This window comes from Scardinius erythrophthalmus, assembly GCF_964197995.2.
Source record: "Scardinius erythrophthalmus genome assembly, chromosome: 3".
Lineage (NCBI taxonomy): Eukaryota > Metazoa > Chordata > Actinopteri > Cypriniformes > Leuciscidae > Scardinius > Scardinius erythrophthalmus.
Window position 1 is genome coordinate 40,133,189 of NC_138223.1, and position 15,779 is coordinate 40,148,967.

General features: G+C 38.0%; 1 protein-coding gene across 2 annotated transcripts in view; it reads right to left on the minus strand.

The window, feature by feature from the left end:
• Positions 1-2,592: 2,592 nt before the first annotated feature.
• gstcd (glutathione S-transferase, C-terminal domain containing) overlaps positions 2,593-15,779 on the minus strand; it is a 52,196-nt gene continuing 39,009 nt past the window's right edge. The window contains exons 9-13 of one of the 2 annotated variants that reach the window (XM_081361707.1): positions 13,260-13,393; positions 12,371-12,401; positions 10,292-10,330; positions 6,490-6,559; positions 2,593-4,451 (exon numbers count right to left, since the gene is read on the minus strand). In XM_081361707.1, the coding sequence (XP_081217833.1) occupies positions 4,312-4,451; positions 6,490-6,559; positions 10,292-10,330; positions 12,371-12,401; positions 13,260-13,393 (414 nt within the window). In that variant the 3' untranslated portion in view covers positions 2,593-4,311. The remainder of the gene's footprint in view (positions 4,452-6,489; positions 6,560-10,291; positions 10,331-12,370; positions 12,402-13,259; positions 13,394-15,779) is intronic. The other variant, XM_081361708.1, reaches the window with a different exon arrangement.

Sequence of the window (15,779 nt, forward strand, 5' to 3'; positions counted from 1 at the left end):
GTAAGAATGGAGTAAATGTCCTTTGTGTATTGGAGTTTGTCTCTATAGTCTTTAACCAAATGGCTAGTGGCTCCTGTGCTGTCTTTGAGGCTTGTCGACACTGTCTTTTGCTGAGATCGTTCAGTGGAGCCGAGGTGATAACAGCCTTTGAAGAGAACTGGTTTTAAGGCCGATGACAACAGGGGAGAGGGGGAAGGTTTTTCTGATGTCTAGGTCATTTTGATTAAGGCCATTCGTTACACTTTGATTAGCATTTTAGGAAAGCATGTGAAAAGTGACTTTTTGTAAAACAAAAACAACATTTTTGCTAGGGTGTTTGCAAGGGCATCGCCATAAGATTGCTAAGGTGTTGAGTGGGTTTTCAGCACATTGCTATACGCTTGCCATGAGGATTTGAGTGGTTGCTAGGTGGTTGCTGACTGGCCCACCCCCAGGTTTCTATGATATTCTGATGGGCCCCCATTTCAACTCCACCCCTTGTATTGTCCGCAATGAGGGGCCTTTTATTGTGGCCAGCCTAAGGCACACCTGTGCAATAATCATACTGTCAAATCAGCATCTTGATATGCATCACCTGTGAGGTGGATGGATTATCTCGGCAAATGAGAAGTGCTCACTAACACAGATTTAGACAGATTTGTGAAAAAAAAAATATATTTATTGGTCATGACAACTCTTTGGCATGGTCATGGATTTGACAATGTGGACATTTGGTCTTGGCGAAATAGATCTGCTACGCTGCTGTTGGTTATGGCTGTTTCTGATGCAGAGCAAGTTCAAGACTTTCTACTGTCAATAAATACACAACACACTGCTGTGTGCAAGACATGCTGCTGCTGTACAATAGCATACATGAATTACCCGTAGCAGATCTATACAGGTGGAGCTGGGGAAGGTGGAGGGTTTCTGAAAACAAACTGAAAACTGCTACAGCAAACACTGACCAAGTATTTGAAGGTTGAGCAGCGAGCTCAACCAACCAATCAGCGGTTCCCTAGAGAATGATGTGAATGCAAGCAGATTGAATTAAGGGCCCATCAACCTGGGTCATCTAGCGTTTCATAACAGAACATTGTATTTATACACCTGTAGCAATAAACTTAAAATATATTTTTACAGTTTTTAATTTCTCCATTTTCAATATGATTTTCATTCACAAGGCTCATGGGATTGTATTTTTTTCCCTCATCAAAGCTGTTAAGTACACAGTCTTGTATCTTTGCATTTTTGTCCAATTTTCAAATACTTTTTTTCTTCAAATCAGATTTTGTGATTCACCTCATTACTGCCTGGTAGGCTACGAAGACTCGCTATGGGAAGAATTAACAGAACCAACGCCGATGAAAAAGTGGATGGTAACTAATGCACTCTATAATTAAATTCTATTACACAAATGGTATGGGAAGAGTTGCTTACCGTTTCGTACTGCTCGCACAAGTAGTTCTTCAGCAAAGCAGCAGCACAACTGGCCATTGTGCTTTCCCACTGACAGCAATTCTATGAACTCAGCTCTATACAGAACATATAGAGTCAAGGGCGTAGATTTGGTTTGAACATTGGGGGGGTTGAAGTTTGGGTCTGCATATTTTTCATGTGATCGTGGTATAAATATTGGGGGGGGGGTTGTAATGCATAGATTTAAATATTGAGGGGGTTATCTCCCCCCCAACCCCCCCACAAACTACGCCCCTGTATAGAGTGACTTCTGTTACTACATTGAATATTTATTTTAATAACTACCATAAAGTATGGATATTGGAAGTTAACCACTGATAATCTAATTTGCATACCGAGGACGACCATTTTTACATCCTAATGTTAAGTGATCCACACAGAAAATACCCTAAAACCCAATTAACCAACGCTATCTCACGACCAATTCGTACGAATGATAAAAAGTTGGCTAATTCGTACTAATTCGTACGACTTCACTCGTACGAATTTGTACGACCTCACTCGTACGAATTTGTACGATTTGTCTAAACCCACGTGATGGGTAGGTTTAGGGGCGGGGTCAGGGGTAGGTCATTCGTATGAATTCATACGAATTGGCCAATTCGTAAAATATGTACGATTTTGCAAAAAACGTACTAATTCGTACGAGTCAGGTCGTATGAATTCGTACGAATAAGCCACCTCGTAGAATTTGTACGTTTTCCCGTGAGATCGGGCTCAATTAACTGGATTTGGTCAGATCGAATTTGCATAATAACCTACTGATGTATTTTTTTCAAACAGTGAGTGAGTAGTTCAATTTATTATCTTATGTTCTTTCATAAAGGCCTCCACACAGAAAAGATGTAAAATTGTGAGTACAACAGCTTTGTCACTGGGACGGTACCCTCAAAAGGACATCTTTGTACCTTTTTCCCCACAAAAAGGTTCATAGTAGTACCTTAAGGTATGTATTTGTACTCTAAGATACTAATGTGCAACTTTTAGGAGTTAAAAAAGGTACAAATGTTCTTTTAAGGGTACCATCCCCATCTTTTTTCTGTGTATAGCAAAAGATTGTGTTGATAAAAAGATTTACAGAGCATTTTCAACATGTTTTCAGTAAAAAAAACAAAAAAAAAAAACACCTACACTTCTGCCTTCAGTATTGACTTTATGCAGAATGTTTTTTAGCATTGTGCATGTGGCACTGTCAGATTTTGGCATATTGCATCATATTTTATATTCTGCAAAACATGTAAAAAACACGAAAAAAGACAAACAATCTTTCAATATTTTTGTCAACATTACAGTAATGCAGTTATATCCAGACTCATTTTATTTTCAACCTATCCTATTATGTATTTGTTTTTCATGTACATTTAGTCAGGGACCAGAGCCAATCCTTGGGGAAAGAAGAAGCGTTTCCCATTGAAATGATTCCAGGTCTTGGAAGGTGCCCCCGTCTCCAGTCTTTCACACTCAGAAAGATTGGCTCCGCTTGCAGAATTCAGATGAGTTTCGCTAGCTCGGCTCCTCAAAGCTTAAGGTTGTGCACTTCCTCTTGGCGGAGGAACATATCTCATCTCTACATCACAAATGTGACAGTCCACGGCTCTTCTGTAGCGAGCAAACCAGAAGCGTGTTTGATGACAGTATGGGTGCAAACACAGCAAAGTAAAACCGGGAAATAGTTAATATATCAGCATACGCTGTAGACTTTGACATTTGTGTGAGCCGTGGCCTAATCAAATATTCATAACCGTGGTCAGATTAATCCATGCACGCACCATTTCATAAATATTAACCCCTCCAATTCTCCTGACCCAAGTCACAAGGGAATCGTGATAAATTCCTCCTCGTGTTTACTTTCAATACTTTTAATCGAACACTTTGAGACAAAAGCTCAAGAGCGATGTCTCGATGTTCTTGCGAGGGAGAAGTGCAAATTACAATGAATAATTTTACATTAATAACTTGGGAAGACCGGACTCTTTTGTTTTGTGCGTAATATGCGATAATGGTGGAGGAGGGGGTGCAAGGTGGTTTTATACAATTCAATGAGACTGATTTGCAAAACGACATTTGAAGTCAAGTTAAATTTTTTGAGGGGCGTACTGGTTTTTGTCTCTATTTACACACAAACCTCAGACTGATCTGAAAGACATTACTGAAATAAAAATCTCTAATAGTTTAGATGAAGCCAAGTTTAAAAGCTAAGCTTATAATCGGCAATTAAAAATCAAACATACTAATTGCACAATTAGCTCAAACCATGATTCAAGTGTGTGTGTGCAAATAAGTAGCATTCCATGCTTTTAGATCAAAGGAAAACAATTAAAGGAATAGTTCATCCAAAAATGAAAATCTTGATGTCATTCAAAACCAGTATTATTTTCTTCTGCGTTACATAAAACGAGATGTCAAAATGTCAAAGCTTCTGTTCTGCATAAAAGAAATGGGGATGGCCTACAAACAAAGCATAAAAATGCACCATAAAAACATCTTAATTTAGATTCTGTACCTCATACAAAGCTATTGTATGTCTCCAGAAGACTTGGAATGTACAGTAGAACACTAATCCAATGGACTTTACAATAATTTTATGGTGCTTTTCTGTCAGTATTCACACAATTTACTTTCATGTTATGTAAAAGATTGACTCAGACATGCCTAACATTGCCTTTTTTGTTTCATAGAAGAATGAAAAACATAATACAAGGTTGGAATGACTTGAAGGTGATTCAATTATTTTTGAGGGAACTATCCCTAAATGAAACATTATAAATTGCCTAAAATCAAACATCCCATAAATGAAACAATATTTTTGTAGTCCTGAATGTTGTCTTGATGTGGGTATTTCTCAGTGAGTCAGTGTTATGTTGTAGGAAAGCCCACGAGCATATTGTTCTTAGGCGAGCAGCCCTCAGGGACCATGGTCACCACTCTCACAGAATACCCATGAGTCTCGGCGGCCCAACTGCGGTCCAAGTCCACTAGTCCCATACAGCGCTTCCCTGGTGATCGAGGGAGAAAACATTTGGAAATGAAACCAATAATGAAATGAGTTACGTTTATTAAGAGCAGGCCAGAAATCTATGCCGAAAACATTACTCAGATATTACACTGTTGTTAATTAACATTTTCCCGGCATTGACAGAATACAGCTATAAAAAACATATTTTTGTCCTTTGTAATAAAAGCTGAGGCTCTGTTCTTTCTTTTGGTGTGTTGTTTGTTCATATATTCATACAATCAAATATTTTGGGGGCCATGAAAGTTTTGTGAAATTATCAAAAATGCTGCCTCAATTCATTTAAGTTTAGAAACTATTGATTTTGAGTACTGTGAACTCATTAAAGTTCACAAAGAATATTTACTAAAATACAATTAAACTCCCCTCGATTAACTTAACTATATTGATCAAATTAATATAATCAGTTATTGAGTTCACATAACTTGTTCTATTAAGTGCAATGAACTAGTAATATTTAAATGAAATGAACTAATTTACTTTAATATAATTGACTGTTATAGGTTTTACAGTGTTTAAAAGTTTGGGGTTGGTAAGATTTTTAAAAATGTTATATAAAAAAATGTCAAATGTTCAGCAAGGCTGCATATAAGTATTATTAAAGTTGAAAACAACTTTCTATTTAAATATATTTTAAAATATAATTTACTTTTGATGCTCAAGAAACATTTCTTAATGTTGAAATCAGTCATGCTGCTTCACATTTTTGTGGAAACCATGATACATTTTTAAAAATTATTTGATGAATAGAAAATTCAAAAGAATTCATCAATCTTTCAAATTTCACGAAGTAATTGTGATACTTTTTCTAAAGTGTCTGTTGTTAAAGTCGTTTGAAATTCCATTTCTTTAAAGACGCTCTCTGTAATCTGACGGATAAAACAGCAAGACTTTAAACAAACTTTATCATTTTATCAAACTGTAATTAACAGCTCATCTAAACTCAAAGATATCTGCCTTTGAAAGTCTTTGTGAAGTGTGGGGTTTGACTGGCACGGCACAGGCAACAGCGCTGGTTAGCATGTGTTTCGTAAAGAGGCTGAGAGGCTGTCATCTCGCCAGCTATAAAAGATGGGCAATGGAAGGAAAGATGACAGCAGCGTCAGATTTATGTGAGAGTGGGATGAGACTGCGGGGCTGCAAGTGTGTAGCGAGAAGTTTGACAGAGCGGGGAGATCTTGTCTGTGTCCGAAATTGCCCTCTCTTCACTATTCCCTACATTAGTCCACTAATATAGTTCAATCGAAGGAGTGATTGAAAACGCTGCCGCTTTTGCATCGTTCGTGCTTGTCTTTAATATTCATCAACTTAGGCAGCTCCAGTAGTATGAATGTAAAGATTCATCTTGAAATTTGTCATGTAGAAACCTTAATTAATCAATTGAATAATCAATTAAAAAGGAATTTATAGCTGCATGATATTACGGTGTACCCACATTGGACATCAGCGGTTTGGAAAATGGATGGAGGTGCCATCTTCTGGCCAGAATTTGTAATTCATTCAGTGTGCAACTCTCACAGTACATTATGGGTATTCTCTAGCTGTTGAGTGTACACTGGTCAAATCGTGCCTATACAATAATAATATAGTGCCTATAATAATAATAATTCAAATATACAAGGGCCGATCTCAGACACATTTTTTGTTTTCCCACATTACAATGTTAAAGATTCTCCATTTATACTAGACTGAAACCCTTCTTAAAATTGGTAACCCAACAACTGCTTACGGTCCATTTCTTGAATGCTCAATAGAAGTGGAAATCAATTAACCATGCTGCAATAAATTAATTAATGTTAATTAGTTACTAAGCAGTTGCCAAGGAGTTCTACATGGCTGCAAGGGTTTTACTAGTCACGCACAGCCAGAATTTTGACTATGCCATAAAGTCTGCTCAACACTGCAGCTGATTCGGAGCTAAAAATTGTAGCCATATGGACGAACTCTATTAGGAATTTCCAGACCTAAGGCAAAACTGTCACAATAAGCCTAGCCACCTGTTAAAAAACCAAACATCTTACCGATTAATCGCCGATCCAGAGGTAAACTGACGGCTGTCTGGTCTGCAAACCTGCACAGGATCATATGCTCCTGTGGAAACCATATAACATATGTTAATGTACCAAAAAACACATGCTGACACATCAATAAACACACTTGAACATAAACACACAAAAGCATCTGAAAAACAGCTCAGCTGCAGAGAAATATCAATGCATGAGATCGTTAGGGTTGTGGTGAGGGAATAGACCATTTATCAACCGTTGCAACCAGCCATTAGAGGAGAAACAGAGGAAAGCAGCACCCATTTCATTTTATGTAAATCAATGCACTCTAATTGCAGTTTCTTTCTTTTTTTTTTTTTTTTGCAGGGACTGTTGCAAGGAAGTGAACAAAATGACTTCCTCTGCTGTTCCTGTCCAACAATGGCTTCAAGCAACCATTATTCTGCATTAACTGAGAGAAACAAGTGCTGATGGAAAGGAACGTAACAGCCCTGGCAGATTGATTCCTCCTATCAAGTTGAATCCTCTAGGCTAATAGCTGTTATAGATGCTATAACTCAGTAAAGAGTTAATTTAACACAGCAAAGCATTTCTTCAGCATTTGTTAGTAATAAGAACTTTTTCATCGATCATACTTTCTTGGAAAGAAGCAAAGGGAATCCATCTATTTTACATTTTGAACTCAAATCAAATCCAAACAATTAAAATAAAATCACTTTTTCTGTGGGGAATTTCAATGCATTCATTTTAAATCACAATGCATTGAATAATCCAGTCGAATTAAATCACTTGCAAATTAAAAAAAGGGGGGAATTATATGCATCTAAACTGTGTGTAGATCAAACTTTGAGTGATATTTACCTGTGCCAAAGTTGCTATAGGGTGTTAAAGGTTCACTTCATGCGTGATTTTAACAGTTAAAGACTGTAAAAATGCATTCATTAAACTGTTAATGGTTAACAGAAAGTTTCCGTTCTACACTCACCTAAAGGATTATTAGGAACACCATACTAATACTGTGTTTGACCCCTTTCGCCTTCAGAACTGCCTTAATTCTACGTGGCATTGATTCAACAAGGTGCTGAAAGCATTCTTTAGAAATGTTGGCCCATATTGATAAGATAGCATCTTGCAGTTGATGGAGATTTGTGGGATGCACATCCAGGGCACGAAGCTCCCGTTCCACCACATCACAAAGATGCTCTATTGGGTTGAGATCTGGTGACTGTGGGGGCCATTTTAGTACAGTGAACTCATTGTCATGTTCAAGAAACCAATTTGAAATGATTCGAGCTTTGTGACATGGTGCATTATCCTGCTGGAAGTAGCCATCAGAGGATGGGTACTTGGTGGTCATAAAGGGATGGACATGGTCAGAAACAATGCTCAGGTAGGCCGTGGCATTTAAACGATGCCCAATTGGCACTAAGGGGCCTAAAGTGTGCCAAGAAAACATCCCCCACACCATTACACCACCACCACCAGCCTGCACAGTGGTAACAAGGCATGATGGATCCATGTTCTCATTCTGTTTACGCCAAATTCTGACTCTACCATCTGAATGTCTCAACAGAAATCGAGACTCATCAGAGCAGGCAACAGTTTTCCAGTCTTCAACTGTCCAATTTTGGTGAGCTTGTGCAAATTGTAGCCTCTTTTTCCTATTTGTAGTGGAGATGAGTGGTACCCGGTGGGGTCTTCTGCTGTTGTAGCCCATCCGCCTCAAGGTTGTGCGTGTTGTGGCTTCACAAATGCATTGCTGCATACCTCGGTTGTAACGAGTGGTTATTTCAGTCAAAGTTGCTCTTCTATCAGCTTAAATCAGTCGGCCCATTCTCCTCTGACCTCTAGCATCAACAAGGCATTTTCGCCCACAGGACTGCCGCATACTGGATGTTTTTACTGCTTTGTAAACCCTAGAAATGGTTGTGCGTGAAAATCCCAGTAACTGAGCAGATTGTGAAATACTCAGACCGGCCCGTCTGGCACCAACAACCATGCCACGCTCAAAATTGCTTAAATCACCTTTCTTTCCCATTCTGACATTCAGTTTGGAGTTCAGGAGATTGTCTTGACCAGGACCACACCCCTAAATGCATTGAAGCAACTGCCATGTGATTGGTTGATTAGATAATTGCATTAATGAGAAATTGAACAGGTGTTCCTAATAATCCATTAGGTGAGTATATATACGGTGAATAACTGTATTAGATCTAACCGTAAACCTAAATTTTACAGTAAAATACCGGCAAATGGAAGTGAAAAAGAGCAAGTCATTGTTTAATTTACAGTGAAAAACTGTAAATTGAGATTCCCAGAATTCCCTGTGTGACACTTCACATTTGATTTTGTTGAAATAACTATGTTTCTTCTTAGTTTTTCTTATCAGTTATGTACATTAGGGTGTTATGTTACATCTAATGTTGTTAAATTAATGTTTATTGCATTACTTTAGTGTCATGTGTGTGACCATGATGGTGTTTTGTGCTTGTGTGAATGACACTGTGCTCTTTTTATATATTATATAATTATCTTCTCAGCTTGTGGAAAAGCTGCTTGTGATGAGCTTTAATTCGTCATGTGACTTTCTCATCACCACCCGTTTTTCGTGGTTTTCAGGGTATTTATAAAGATATAAAACAGATATTACTACTTAAACAGGTTGGTAAATTAACATTATATAAGTTAATGAAATACGTTTTTTTTATACTGTAAATTTTAAGTTAAATTTCTAAAGCCTAAAATGTTGCTACCGTATATTTTACGTTAAATTTCTGCAGTATTTTCTTACCGTAAATTAAACGGATTTTCTTACAGTGTACAAACAGCTTAATTCATAATTCAGTTTGTTCAAATCCAAATACTAATAGCAACAGTGATGCTCGTCTTAGCAAACATTAGAGATTCAATTTCTAATTGTTCTAGATCTATTCCCAAGGTACTGGCTGTCTCTTGTAGGGCCCTCTGTAGGTGATATCTCAGCAGTGGCCTTGAACACAGCGTGAAAGAGGCAGATGCAGGAGTCGAGCAAACACTGATGACTGTGAGATACAGTACGGCTGATTAACCTCATCCATTTCTCACATTTCCGCCTCCGCTCCAGCACAGTGCCTGGAGCAGGAAAACACCAGGAAAATACAACGTGCAACTACATTTACATTTATGCATTTGGCAGACGCTTTTATCCAAAGCGACTTACATTGCATTTCAAGGTACACATTTACATTCTTATCAGTTCTTGCTTTCCCTGGGAATCGAACCCATGACCTTGGCGTTGCAAGCGCCAACGCTATACTGTTTGACCTACAGGAAAGGGGCTACAAGAGGCACTCTATTCCCAGGAATTTCCAAACACACACACTTTTCCCACAATTTCATCTGAGAATCAAGAGAAGAGAAGGAAAAACATTGGCTTATGGACAGATGTTTTATGCAACTCAGAATTTGTTGCGTGTACAGTAGTACAGAGCTGGTGCTGAGAGCAAAAAGCTGATGAAAATCCATAGTGAAGAGTCGTGACGAGGAATACACTAGTGAAGAAAGTGTGGCTGAAACTAATTATTTTCATGGCGATAACTGATTGTCAGTATTACAAATCTATACTGCTAACCCAGTTTACACACAAAATACCTCTCATACTACAGCTGGGTGAACACTGTACGATTTATAATAGTCCTTTATGATTGCGGCTTGTCAGACTGCATGAACATGATCCCCGCTGTAAGCCATGTCACACTGTGGGATCTCAGTTGTCATTAATGTCAGACTGTACGGCAGTCAAGACGCATTAAAAACAGACGCACACAAGTAAACTGACCTGGAGTTTGACATCAATTAAAATCAGGCATGAAAACAGCTGGAGGGGAAAAAACGGTTACACTTTATTTTAAGGTGTCGTTGTTACAGTGTAATTATATATTTAAGTACTGAGTAATATTAAGCATCTACATGTACTTACTATAGGGTTAGGGTAGGATTAGGATTTGATTGAAGGTTAGTTGAATATAATTATGCATAACTTACTGTTATTACTATGGTAAGTACATGTAACATGTGTAACAAGGACACTGTAAAATAAAGTTACCAAAAAACTTTACACGTATTAATATTGGAAACAAACTGGAAAAAAATATATAGAAGAAAAAGTAGAAAAATATCAAATATAAATTAAAGCTAACTAGAAAAAAGTAAAAAGACAAAAACTACTATAAAATAACATTAACCAAATAGATACAAAGTACTATATATATATATATATATATATATATATATATATATATATATATATATATATATATATATATATATATATATATATACAGTGAGGAAAATAAGTATTTGAACACCCTGCTATTTTGCAAGTTCTCCCACTTAGAAATCATGGAGGGGTCTGAAATTGTCATCGTAGGTGCATGTCCACTGTGAGAGACATAATCTAAAAAAAAAAATACAGAAATCACAATGTATGATTTTTTAACTATTTATTTGTGTGATACAGCTGCAAATAAGTATTTGAACACCTGAGAAAATCAATGTTAATATTTGGTACAGTAGCCTTTGTTTTCAATTACAGAGGTCAAACGTTTCCTGTAGTTTTTCACCAGGTTTGTGCACACTGCAGGAGGGATTTTGGCCCACTCCTCCACACAGATCTTCTCTAGATCAGTCAGGTTTCTGGGCTGTCGCTGAGAAACACAGAGTTTGAGCTCCCTCCAAAGATTCTCTATTGGGTTTAGGTCTGGAGACTGGCTAGGCCATGCCAGAACCTTGATATGCTTCTTACAGAGCCACTCCTTGGTTATCCTGGCTGTGTTTTTCACCAAGCTGCTTGGCAATTTCCCGTAGCCCTTTCCAGCCTTGTGGAGGTGTACAATTTTGTCTCTAGTGTCTTTGGACAGCTCTTTGGTCTTGGCCATTGTGGCTAGCAGAACGAGGTCGAGTGATTATGATGAGCCACACCTGTGAGACGCACCGGTCTCGCATCTCTCACGGAGGAGCGGAGGCATAAAGGAGGAGCGACGACAGTGAAGAGCGAGAGAGGACAGGCCTGTGTTTAAGTTGATGTTTTGTTTTTGGTTTGTGTTGCCAGCAGTCGTCCGTGAGGGGCTGCTGGCTTTTACTTTTATTTTGTATTTGTGTCATTTTATTTATTAAATATTGTTGAATGTTCGGCGGTTCCCGCCTCCTTCTTCCCATAACATCATACCGCGTTACAGCCATGTTAGTAGTTGAATTCTTACTGATTGTATGGGGTGGACAGGTGTCTTTAAGCAGCTAACGACCTCAAACAGGTGCATCTAATTTAGGATAATAAATGGAGTGGATGTGGACATTTTAAAGGCAGACTAACAGGTCTTTGAGGGTCAGAATTCTAGCTGATAGACAGGTGTTCAAATACTTATTTGCAGCTGTATCATACAAATAAATAGTTAAAAAAATCATATATTGTGATATCTGGATTTTTTTTTTTAGATTATGTCTCTCACAGTGGACATGCACCTACGATGACAATTTCAGACCCCTCCATGATTTCCAAGTGGGAGAACTTGCAAAATAGCAGGGTGTTCAAATACTTATTTTTCCTCACTGTATATATATATATATATATATATCAAGAGAGAGAGAGAGAGAGAGGGGTCTCCATATATGTATAAAGTACACACACTCTCTCTTTATGTATATATAGTACATACAAAGTATATATACAAAGTATGTATATGTATACATATACATATATACCGTGCATCCAAACTCATAACTTGAACAGGACTAAACCAAACACTGTGCTTCACATACATGCGGCGTATGGACTCCTGTGGTGGTTGTGCAATAAGAATCAGGCAGTGTGGCGTCTCACACGTGTAGGTGATAATGAAAAGAGCGCTGAAACACTTACCTTATAGCTCAAAGTCTCCGCAAACCTCGTGCTGTGGAGAGAGACGGAGGGGGGCAGACTTAATGAACTCACACACACACTGAGGAGCGAATGAAAAATGACATGACATGTTAAAAGAAAACAAGTTTAGGGAGAGGACAGTCCATCCGGATAATAAGCCGTGCGTACTGTAAATACAACGGGATGTCTCACGTAACACTTGCATGATAGAGAAGAGCTCTGCAACTCTTGGAGATTATGTGTGTGGTAGGTAATGTTTGGCACGTTAACTGTCTGTCATCAGGTCGCTCTTCCTGTCCTACTGTTGAATGCAACAAATGACAAATCCCTCAATGGGCCGCTGTCATAGCAACACCATGAACACAACCACGGAAAAATTATTTCCTGCTCTCGCCACCCTGATGCTCATGGCCTGCGGCAGAATTCCTGCCGGAGATTAAATGACAGTTTACGCCAGATTTGGAGAGTGATTGTTTGAGATCGGGGGAAAAACTGATGACTGATCGTCACTGTTAAGAAGTTTTAAAACACGCTCTCTAATTTTTGCATTTTCTTGCCAACATTTAACGTGGCACTGACGAGGCTCAGCTGTGATTGTTGATACAGGACAGAATATTCTGAGAACGTTAATGTGAACGTTCTCAGAATGTAAGACAGAAATAGACGCAATAATGAATGTTTATTATGCTTGTCTATTATGGTTGGCTGTTTTCGAACGTCCTCATGTTCTTGTCAGTATCTTTTGAGGGTATGCAGAGCTTAGCTTTTAATATACTGTGGATTATAATATCTACACTGTCGTTGTGTACTGTGGAATTAGGAGAACAAATGAGAAGAGAGAAAGATAGTAAGCGAGAAAAGTCAGAGAGGAAGGAGAAGCAGTTTTGACCTCTTGGGGAAGTTGAACTTGAGTGTGTTTTGAATGAACCCGTAGCAGCATGGACTAATGACGAATCCCGCCCGCGCCTGGAGGCAGCGATCCAACACCATGTCTGTTGCCACTCCGCACGCATGCAGGGCCACCTGAAACACACACACAACACACCAGTCATGCTGGTTACAGACATGGGTTCTTAAATAAAAGTTGGTAATCAAAATACCTGAGCTCTAGAGCAAGATATGTGTGGGAAACTGTCTATTGTAATATAAGTGTAGCCTACTGTACTGTAAGTCACTTTGGACAAAAAGGGTCAGTCATTTGTCACAAATACATTCAAATGTTTGTCGACAAATGTTTTGAAAGAAGACACTTATCCTCAAGGCCGCAAGCCGCCGCATTCACTGGATCAAAAACACAATACCAACGGTCATATTTTGAAATATTATTACAATTTAAAATACCTGTTTTCTTTTCTATTTATTCCTGTGATGGCAAAGCTGAATTTTTAACTTTAGTGTCACAGAAATCATCCTAATATGCCGATTTTGCTTCTCAAAAAACATTTATTATTATTAACAATTCTGAAAAACAGCTACTTAATATTTTAGTGGAATCATGATACATTTCTCAAGATTATATGATTAATATAAACATTAAATGCCTTTACTGTCACTTGATAAATTTAATGCATCTTTCTGAATTAAAGTATTCATTTAAAAAAGAAATCTATTGAACAGTAGTGCATTTTTAATATTATTCTGGTTACAAAATCAACTAGAAATGAATTTACTCAAAAAAGCTATTTATACAGACAATGACTGGAAAAAATGGCTCATTATATATCTTCTTATATCTTCATTATATCTTCTTCATATGTCTTCACTTTCATAATTAAAATAAATTTTTAGATGAAATCTTTATGAGGAGAAAACAAGGTATATGGAAAACATTTGCTTACTTGATAGTTACACAACAAAGTCAGTCAATTCAAAACAAATTTGGAGAATGATATAGCAGTTTTTTTCCAAAACAAATTAAGCCAACATGAAAGATTAAAAAAATACTGGTAGCACTTTATTTTACAGTCCTGTTCCCCATGTACATACTTATTATAGTAATAAAAATAACTGGGTAATAACTAGGTATTAACCCTGAACCTACCCCTAAACCTTACCTCAACCCATGTAGTTACCTTATATTAACCAGAGCTTTTTAGGTAAGTACACTGTAAGTACATGTAAGTGCACATAATGTAAAATAAAGTGCAACCAAATTACTAGAACAAACTTGGCATTTAAACCAGTAGGTTGTTTTATCTAAAGCATAATGCATAAAAGCATAACACAATTTTGGTTACATCATTGCAAATGTGCTAAGAGTGGCGTTAATCTGCGCATGACAACTAAAAAACGGTTTAAACTCATGCTTGGCCACATTTCATCCCACCTTTCTGTATCTAGCGTGTTCTCATTGATCTGTTAGAGACTCGGGCACAGAGAGAGAGAGCGAGAGAGAGAGCATGCCAGTCATACCCTGCCGGTGTGACACTGCATGACAGCAGATGTCTCTCTGCCTATTAGCAGGAAAATTGGATCAAACAGCTTGATGGAGGGTAAAGAAAAGCTTTAGATGTCCATACAGAGGCTTGTGAAAGATCAAGCATTCGATTTTGCTCGCGCCTTTATCGGAACAGTTCCTGTATCCATCACCATTAGGGTGAGAAACTGGAACAAATAATGCAAACTCTGGTCTCAGTGAGTGTGAGCGCACAGTTGACCAAACCCACGGATTAACACCCTTCAAATCCCCCATAAGAAGTTTTCTGGGAAACGTGGCCAAATCTCAGAGGATTCGCTTTACACGCTGCTTGGAGTTGCCATAGGAGAGGAATTACGTCCGTGAACTTTGTGTGGGAAAACGCACAGCCTTAAAGCCAAGACGAAATAAATTAGGGAAAAAGCAATATTGGCAAAGCGTCCAGTGTGGATTGTAATTAAGTTCTCGAGATGCTAATTAGAACGAAATGATTCATAATGTCTTTTTAACAGGATCTGGAATAAAGCCATTCTCAAAAACCCTGGGCAGGTGTTTGAGTATTCAAGGGCCACCCTAATGTACTAATCACGATCCATTAACGCAGGGTTTCAGTTCTTTGAAGTAGACCACCATCTCATAATGGAGCAATGCGTTCGCATCTAAAGCAAAAAACAGAATGCCTCATCACCACAAGCAGCAAAATCAACCGTGAAAACCTTTAGCTTTGAGGACGTCATGCAGCAGGTGAATTTAAAAAAAAAAAGGACAATACTACAGATAGTGTTTCTTAAGGACGCTGGGAGAACTTTCAGAAGATGTTGTGTGAAAGTACACCTTTGAATGACCATTCACTGATGAAATTCACAAGTAATTCTGACAATAACGGACGAGAGACTTTAAAGAGTAAATCAATGCACAACTACAGTAGAACTTCAGGAATAAACAGTGGGAGGAAAGCTCTTTTTTTTCCACAACACGAATTAAACGAAAAAT